Here is a 9557-nt window from a genome sequence, read left to right on the forward strand (position 1 = left end):
TTTTGCCTTTATTATTTAAACCAAATCAATATGATGAAATAAAATTTGTTCTAAATAGGAATAGTTATTTCTCGAATTGTATTATAAACAGCTTTCCGCGGACATAAAATGTATAATTATAAGACTAAGACCAGTTTGTTTGGCCTCGAGATGCGAGGGCACGGGCTAAATAAACTGGTTTTAATCTTATGATTGTACATTTTTTATTCGTAGAAAATTGGATATGATACGATGCCCGACATATAGTTTTTTCGTATGGGTGAGAACCGGTTCTAATCCACCGGATATTAATCGGTTTCGAATGAATTGAATACAAGATAATATATCATTCATGAGGTTCAAAAATGAAAGAGATAATATCACCACACATGAAGGAGGCATTTTAAACAGGCTTAACATAAGATAAAAGGACTGACACGAACAAATATACGAATATTAAGTTGCTTCGCCACTAAACATATGTATATGAAAAGCTTGTTTTTCTATTTCAGTTTTAAACAATATTTTATCTAATACGTCGCTAAATTTCATGACTGCCAGAATTGAGTTGAGCTATTAAAGAATTGGCTAAAATATAAACAAAATCGCAAAGAATGGAGAGGGGAATTAATGGGGGATTTTTTAGAACTTAATCTAAAACATTTTTGCATTTGGGGACAAAATTACTTTTTTATCAATCTGAGAAATAATAAAAAAACATTCTTATTGTATCTTTAGAAATAGCTAATGTAAAAGTAGTAAGAATATGATATATTTAGTTGCTATAATTAATAGTTTGCGTTTTATAGTGATGTGCAATAATAAAATTATTGCCTACTGCTTAAAATCTCGATACCTCAATGGGATAGAATGCAATTTCCACATGCATTCATTACATAATATTTATGTCAAATTTTAAACGTAATTTTTTTGGCTGCTTTTAAGATAGACGTCTAAGCCTTTTATACCAATGAGCATCTTTTATATACTTTTTTGTAAGGAATCTTATAATAAATAAGCCTTCTTCTTTATATCACTTGGTCCATCAGTATTGAGCTAAAGAGCATCATATTTCTGTAGAAATAATCTTATTCTCTCTTTTTTTTATATTAAAAAATTGGATGTTGTCATCCTTGTTCACAAACTTTCCCCTTTTTGCAAAAGTGTGCTTTGATAAAAGACATTTTATTAAGGCGTGTAACCTAAGCTAAAAGGTGTGAAGGAAAGATTATGGGGGTAATCAATTGGTGGGGTGAGAAAAGAGAACATTCTTTCTCTCCTTTTCAGGGAAGTGGGATAAAATTAAATGGAATTTATATCAAGGATCCAGGACGAGGACCTGTTAGAATTGGCGGCTTTTATTATGTCAACACAAGACTCATAGTCAGGTTTGGTTTCTTAAAAGTACACCTATAGTATATATATCATTTATACATAAAATTGATTTCCTTATAAAAATGGTTTTTGAATTTTTAAAAGCATAATGTTTAAAATAATAGCAGTAAAATTAACGCCAATTATTTGCAAGTCATGACCACTTTTATGAATTTAGCATTGAAATTATATGTCAAAAAAATGTCAATGTTTTACAGGGAACTTAAGGATAAAAAATAAGGGAAAAGGATATATTGAAGGGGTAAGCATGGCAAGGTTGTAAGTGGGAGAGAAATTGTGTGGACCGGTCAACTTAGCTGACCGCGCGCGCGCGACTTTATGTGTGGCACAATTAAGGGAGTCTGGGTATAAAAGCAGGGGTATTGTAAATAATACCTCAGTCCTTACACGGCTCCCAAATCTGATTAAGGTGAGACACTCTTTCTTTTTACATGCCCTAAGATTTACTTTAACTTTAACTTTTATTAAACTCTTTATTTAACACTTATTTTTTTCCTTTTCCATTTTATTAATTTCTTTGGTGCAGATTAAAGATTCTGATTTTACATAATAGATTATTTATATTTTTTTTCTTTCTCTCTCTTTATTTATTTCTTTGTAGCTATATATTTTTACAATCATCTGATTTTCCTCCACCTAATCCAATTTAATATTAGCCCTGACCATACAAAATTTTACTCATGTCTACCTTGATATTCTTTTGAAAAAAGAACCAACTTTTTAATTTTCATGATGTTTTTAAAGATGTTTTTAGAATAATTTTTTTTTCTCTTTTTAGGTAATTTGGAACTAAACCAGCATGCCTGGCCATATTAAGCTAACCAAGTCGGGTCAGCCCGATCCTGACCCAACAGAGTTCCTGTTGCCTTCTGTTGAAATGAAGAGAGCTGATCAGCAGAAGCCCTATGATTCCAAGAAATCCGTCTGGATCCCTAACCCCAAGGATGGTGGTTACAGAGAGGGTATGATTGAGTCTGGAGATCTTGAAGATCCTGCATCTAAGTGTGTTGTTGCCGTCGGTCATGAGAAGTTTACCCACAAGGCCGCTGAGGTTGGCAAGGTCAACCCCCCCAAGTTTGAGAAGTGCGAGGACATGGTCAACTTGACCTTCCTTAATGATGCTTCTGTCTTCTGGAACTTGAAGACCCGTTATCAGGCCAAGATGATCCACACCTACTCTGGTCTTTTCGTCGTTGTTGTCAACCCCTACAAGCGTTACCCTCTCTACACTCACAGAGTGTCCAAGATCTACCTTGGAAAGAGACGTAATGAGGTCCCTCCCCATCTGTGGGCCATTGCTGAGACTGCCTACAGAGGCATGTTGCAAAACAAGAAGAACCAGGCTATGCTGATTACTGGTGAGTCTGGTGCCGGTAAGACAGAGAACACCAAGAAGGTCATCACCTATCTTGCCATGGTTGCCACTGGCTCTGGCAAGAAGGCTGAGAAGAAGGTATCCCTTGAGGACCAGATTGTGGCCACCAACCCCATTCTGGAATCTTATGGTAATGCCAAGACCTCAAGAAATGACAACTCCTCCCGTTTCGGTAAGTTCATCCGTATCCACTTTACCTCATCTGGTAAGCTGGCTGGTTGTGATATTGTATCCTATCTGCTTGAGAAGTCCCGTATTACTGAACAGCAGGAGGTTGAAAGATCTTACCACATCTTCTACCAGCTCCTCCAGGACTTTGGTAATGGCATTGGTGAGGGTCTGAAGAACAAGTGTATGCTTAGCGATGATATCTATGACTACACTTATGTATCCCAGGGTAAGACTAAGGTCGACTCCATTGATGACAATGAGGAGCTTGAGTACACTGAGGATGCCTTCACTGTGCTTGGCTTTGGTGAACAGGAGAAATGGGATTGCTACATGCTGACTGCTGGTGTAATGACCTTTGGTGGTGTTGAATTCAAGACCAAGGGTCGTGATGACCAGGCTGAGTGTGAGCATGTTGGACCTGACACCTTCCCTGGCAAGGCTGCTGCCCTTATGGGAGTTGATGCTGCTGCTATGATCAAGGCTTTCTGCAAGCCCAGAATCAAGGTCGGTACTGAGTGGGTCACAAAGGGTCAGTCCTGCGAGCAGGCTACTGGTGCTGTTGGTGGTATTGCCAGAGCCATCTTTGACCGTGTCTTCAAGTGGCTTATTGAGAAGTGTAATGACACTCTAATTGACCCCACTCTTAAGAAGTGCAACTTCTGTGCTGTGCTTGATATTGCTGGTTTTGAGATCTTTGAGTACAATGGCTTTGAACAGATTTCTATCAACTTTGTCAATGAAAAGCTGCAGCAGTTCTTCAATCACCACATGTTTGTTGTTGAGCAGGAAGAGTATGTGAAGGAAGGTATTGACTGGGAAATGGTTGACTTTGGTATGGACTTGGCTGCTGCCATCATTATGTTTGAAAAGCCCATGGGTATCTGGGCCATTCTTGAGGAAGAATCTCTTTTCCCTAAGGCTACTGACAAGTCCTTTGAGGAGAAGCTGAAGGCTTCCCTTGGCAAGCTGCCTGTGTTCTTGAAGCCCCAGTCCAAGACTGACAAGAACGCCCACTTTGCCATTTCTCACTATGCTGGTATTGTGTCTTACAATGTTACCGGTTGGCTTGAGAAGAATAAGGATCCTGTCAATGACTCTGTTGTTGAGATCTTCAAGTCAACTTCCAAGTGTGAGCTTTTGGTCCACCTGTGGAGAGACCACCCTGGACAGCCTACCACTACTCCCAAGGATGAAGGTAAGAAGAAGAAGAAGGGTGGCGGTGGTAAGACTGTCTCCTCTGTCTACCTTGTGTCTCTTGGTGAGTTGATGACCACCCTGTATGCTTGTGAGCCCCACTTTGTACGTTGCCTGGTACCCAACACCCACAAGAAGCCCGGAGAAGTTGAACCACCCCTTATTATGCACCAGCTGACCTGTAATGGTGTGCTTGAGGGTATCAGAATCTGTATGAGAGGATTCCCTAACAGAATGCTGTACCCTGACTACAAGATGAGATATGCCATCCTTGGTGCTGCTGAGATCGCCAGCTCCTCTGACAACAAGACAGCTGTCTGGGCTCTTATGGACAAGATTGGCTTTGATAGAGAATGGTACCGTCTTGGCCACACTCTTGTCTTCTTCAAAGCTGGTTCTCTTGCCAAGCTTGAGGAGGCTCGTGATGGCATTGTCAACAAGCTCATCAGATACCTCCAGGGTGAATGCTTCAAGCGTATCAGATACAGAGTTTATGCCCAGAAGAGAGACCAGAGAGAGCTTCTGGTTGTCTGCCAGAGGCAATTCAGAAAGTTCCTGCAGATGAGAGACTGGGGATGGTTTGTCATCATCCAGAAGACCAGACCTCTCATTGGTATGCCCAACCCCGAGGAGGAGCTTAGACAGCTTGAAGAGAAGGCCAATGCTACCTATGGTAAGTACAAGGAAGCTCTTGATGTCACCAAGCAGCTGGAGGGAGAAATGGGAGGCCTTAAGGATACCATCAAGGCTCTGACTAAGCAGCTGGAGGAGGAGCAGGGCAACATGTCTATCTACACTGACAGACAGGCTAAGGCTAACAAGATGAAGGCTGAAACTGAAGTTGAGCTTGCTTCTCAGCAGAAGGTTCTGGCCCAGGAGGAAGCCAACAGAATTGATTTGACTGCTGAGATCAAGCAGCACTCTGGCTCTATTGGTGTTGTCAAGAAGGATATTGAAGACATTGAGCTTGCAATCTCTAAGGTTGAGCAGGAGAAGACCAACAGAGATCACACCATCAGATCTCTTAATGATGAAATTGCTGAACAAGATGAGGTTATCAATAAGCTGAACAAGGAGAAGAAGCACATTGCTGAAACTCAGGCCAAGTCCTCTGAAGATCTTGTGGTTGCTGAGGAGAAGGTTGCCCACCTGAACTCCATCAAGGGTAAGCTTGAATCAACTCTTGATGAGCTTGAAGGAGCTCTTGACAAAGAGAAGAGAGCCAGAGGTAATCTTGAGAAGGAGCGCAGAAAGGTTGAGGGTGAACTTAAGATGACTCAGGATCTGGTTGCTGAACTTGAGAGAGCAAAGAAAGAGGTTGAGGGAGCTATTGCCAGAAAGGAGAAGGACATTGGTGGATATGCTTCCAAGCTTGATGATGAGCAGTCTCTAGTTGCTAAGATGCAGAAGAACATTAAGGAGGCTCAGGGTCGTGTTGAGGAACTTGAGGAAGAGCTTGAGGCTGAGCGCCAGGCTAGAGCAAAGGCTGAAAGACAGAGATCTGATCTTGCCAGAGAGATTGAACAGCTTGGAGAGCGCCTTGATGAGGCTGGTGGTGCTACCCATGCCCAGATTGAGCTCAACAAAAAGAGAGAGGCTGAGGTTGGCAAGCTTAGAAAGGACATTGAAGAGACCAACATCCAGCAGGAGTCTATCCTTAGGTAATACTTTAATTAATCATTATTAATTAATCTCTTACATTCCTATTTTTAAAAATATATTGTAGAATTAACTTAATATGGTATTAACTAATAACTAATAAACAAACAAAAAAATTAAGGGGTGTGGTTGAAAGTTGGATATTTAAAAACATTCTTGCCCAATTCTATTGATATTCCCTTTTAAAATTAAAATGTAATAAACTCTCACATATTTTATAATAGATTGGAATATTTTAATTGATATGTACATTACTTTCAGCAACCTGAAGAGAAAGCACCAGGATGCCATCCAGGAAATGTCTGAACAGATTGACCAACTGTCCAAGATGAAGTCCAAGATTGAGAAGGACAAGGCCCATATTCTCAATGAGATTGCTGATGCCAGAGCTGCCACTGATGAGGTTATGCGTGCTCAATCCTCTGCTGACAAGTCTAACAAGAATCTGTCTGCTACCCTGAATGACATTTCCAAGAAGATTAATGAGGCCAACCTTACTCTTGGTGACTTTGAAGCTTCCAAGCGTAAGATTGCTGCTGAAAATGCTGATCTCATCAGAGTCGTTGGTGATTATGATACCAACCTGAACATGATCTTGAAGGTCAAGGGAAGCCTTGCTGCCCAGCTTGTTGAAGTCAAGGCTAATGCTGACAATGAAGCTAGAGAGAGATCTCTGCTCCTTGGCAAGTTCCGCAATTTGGAACACGAGCTTGATGGTGCCAAGGAAGCTCTTGATGAGGAGGCTTCTTCAAGGGACAACTGCCTCCGTCAAGTTGCCAAGGCTGAAGGAGATGCCAGCATGTGGAGAGCCAAGTATGAGTCTGAGGCTGTTGCAAAGGCTGAGGAGCTTGAGATGACTAAGATGAAGCTTGTTGCCAGACTCACTGAGGCCGAGGGAACCATCCAGAACTACAATGCCAAGCTTCACCAGGTTGAGAAGGCCAAGGGCAAGCTCAATGCTGAGCTTGAGACTGTCCTCAGCAACCTTGATGCTGCCCAGGTTATGAATGCTGCCATGGAGAGAAAGGCCAAGCAGTTTGACAAAGTCATTGGAGAATGGAAGTCCAAGGTTGACTCCCTTTCCCATGACTTGGACCTGAGCCAGAAGGAAACCAGAAATGCTTCTTCTGAACTTTTCAAGGTGAAGTCTGCCTATGAGGAGACTGTCCTTCAGCTTGATGAGGTCAGACGCGAGAATAAGACCCTGTCCAATGAGATCAAGGACATCATGGACCAGATCAGCGAAGGTGGTCGCTCCATCCATGAGATTGACAAAATCCGCAAGCGTCTGGAGGCTGAGAAGCTTGAGCTGCAGGCTGCCCTTGAGGAAGCTGAAGCTACTCTAGAGCAGGAGGAGAACAAGGTCCTCCGTGCTCAGCTTGAGCTTACTCAGGTCAGACAGGAGATTGAGAGGCGTCTGGCTGAGAAGGATGAAGAGTTTATGGCCATCAAGAAGAATCAGACTAAGGCCCTTGAGGCCCTCCAGTCTGCTCTTGAGACTGAATCCAAGGGCAAGGCTGAGGCCATGCGCATGAAGAAGAAGCTTGAAACTGATGTAGCAGACCTTGAGCTTGCCCTTGAGCATGCCAATGCTGGCGCCCTTGAGACCCAGGGCACCATCAAGAAATACCAGAACCAGGTCCGTGATGCCCAGGTCAAGGTTGATGATGAGTCCCATGCCAAGTCCCTTGCTCAGGATGCCAAGGTAGCTTCTGAGAGAAAGGCCTCTGCTATGCAGAATGCTTTGGAGGAGGGCAGAACCCTCCTTGAGCAGGCTGACCGTGGCAGGAGAGCCCTTGAGCAGGAACTTGCTGACAGCAATGAGACCCTTGCTGACCTCTCCAACCAGAACCAAGCCATCCTTGCTGCCAAGAGAAAGCTTGAGAACGAGCTGTCTACCCTTACAGTAAGAAAATTTTTTTTTGTAGATTAGCTTTGTTTCTAACTATGTCCTTTTTAAAACATGGCAAGCAATCTTACATGACTTTACATGACAAAATCTTTCTTTTATTTGTTTATTAAAATAATTCGGTTGTTACATTCCTAATTTATTTCCTACTAATGCTTTCTCATACTATTTTTTCCTGCCATCAATACCATCATTTTAACCTTTCTTAACCCTTTGTGACTATTAAAAGGTGGCTATACATTTTTGTATTTTTGAGCATTTACAATTTAGATTGATAATGTAAATTCTAAATGTAATACTTTATATTTAGGCTGATTTGGATGAGATGGCTGCTGAGGCCAAGCTGTCAGAAGAGAAGGCTGCTAGAGCTATGATTGATGCTGCCCGTCTTGCTGATGAGCTTAGAGCTGAGCAGGATATTGCCATGACTCTGGAGAAGGACCGCAAGCTTCTTGAGGCCCAGTGCAAGGATGCCCAGGCCCGTGCTGATGAGGCTGAGGTCAACGCTCTTAAGGGTGGCAAGAAGGCCATGATTAAGATGGAGACCAGAATTCGTGAGCTCGAGTCTGAACTTGATGCTGAGAGCAGAAGATACGCTGACGCCACCAAGAACCTGCGCAAGACTGAGCGCAAGATCAAGGAGCTGACCTTTGCTGCTGATGAGGACAAGAAGAACCATGAGCGCATGCAGGCTCTGATTGACCAGCTCCAGGGCAAGGTCAAGTCTTACAAGAAGCAGATTGAGGAGGCTGAGGAGATTGCCGCCCTTAACCTGGCCAAGTACCGCAAGGTTGCTGGCGCCCTCGGAGAGGCTGAGGTTGTTGCTGATGAGAACGAGCAGGCCCTTGCCCGCATGAAGGCCAGAGCTAGATCCACTTCCCTTGGACCCATGTAAACAAACCATTCCACTGATGTCGACTTTAACTATTAAAAAATTGTTTAAACCGTTTATTTGATAATGTTTTGAAAATTGTTTGATTCTAATTGCTCTATTATTATGATTAATAAATATCTTTAACTGCATTAAAATATAGTTTCCTTGTATCTAATATCAATAAGTAGTGCAGCAATAGTAGTTATTTCTCGTATCGTATTATAAACGGCTTTCCGCGGATATAGAATGTACAATTATAAGATTAAATCTAGTTTTTTTAGCCCTGAGGTGCCGAAGGCAACGGCTAAAAAAACTGGTTTTAATCTTATGATTGTACATTTCTATATTCGTAGAAAACTGGATATAATACGATGCTAGACATAGTTTTTTCGTATTGATGAGAACCGGTTCCTATCCACCGGATTCGAATGAATACGAGACATAAAATTCTATATTTCTATAACACAAAGTAGAATGATGTATGTCTGTATGTTTGTTTGTAACCAAGGATCTCGCTAACCATTGAACCGATCGGGTTCTCCTTTACAGGGTAGCTTCTCACATGTCTTGGGAAGGTTTATAACTATTTTCTTTGGGGGTGGGAAACCTCCCCTCCCCCCCAAAAAATAAAAAATACAAATACCAATATACAAAAAAATACATTAATGTAGGTAAATAAACATTGATTTTGGCAAAAGGTATAGGTTAGGTTATTTTGAGTTAGGGACTATTACCCATAAAATCAATATGAAGCTAAATCTGTTTTATGGCTGGCCAGACTTTAACAGACAAAACAAAAAAAACATTACTACTTTAACCAATAACATTACATTCTTATTAAAAAAGAAAGAAAGGCCTTGCCAGGTTAAACCATAAAAAAGATGTACATTCAGAGAGACTTATAAAGTAGCTGAGGGAGGGTACATTGGACTTTAAATTACACTGATACATCAATTTTGAAAAGCACCTCTATTATTCGATGGCCTAAAAACTTTGGGTAA

At 41.6% G+C, this 9557-nt stretch overlaps 1 protein-coding gene across 1 annotated transcript; it reads left to right on the plus strand.

Annotated features, from left to right (window-relative positions):
* The first annotated feature begins 1650 nt into the window (after positions 1 to 1650).
* Positions 1651 to 8711, plus strand: LOC145325036 (myosin-4-like). The gene is made up of 4 exons (XM_080167830.1): positions 1651 to 1783; positions 2153 to 5775; positions 6035 to 7679; positions 7993 to 8711. The coding sequence occupies exons 2-4, from the start codon at positions 2174 to 2176 to the stop codon at positions 8575 to 8577; spliced, it is 5832 nt and encodes a 1943-aa protein (XP_080023956.1). The 5' UTR covers positions 1651 to 1783; positions 2153 to 2173; the 3' UTR covers positions 8578 to 8711.
* The last annotated feature ends 846 nt before the right edge of the window (positions 8712 to 9557 follow it).

This window comes from Acartia tonsa, chromosome 7 (assembly GCF_053477335.1).
Source record: "Acartia tonsa isolate MP-2025a chromosome 7, ASM5347733v1, whole genome shotgun sequence".
Lineage (NCBI taxonomy): Eukaryota > Metazoa > Arthropoda > Copepoda > Calanoida > Acartiidae > Acartia > Acartia tonsa.

Excerpts from the sequence above, each read along its gene's own strand:
- LOC145325036 (XM_080167830.1), top strand. The coding sequence starts at position 2,174 with ATGCCTGGCCATATTAAGCTAACCAAGTCGGGTCAGCCCGATCCTGAC. Across the intron at positions 5,776-6,034 it reads CAGCAGGAGTCTATCCTTAG|CAACCTGAAGAGAAAGCACC; the intron begins GTAATACTTTAA and ends CATTACTTTCAG. Across the intron at positions 7,680-7,992 it reads ACGAGCTGTCTACCCTTACA|GCTGATTTGGATGAGATGGC; the intron begins GTAAGAAAATTT and ends CTTTATATTTAG.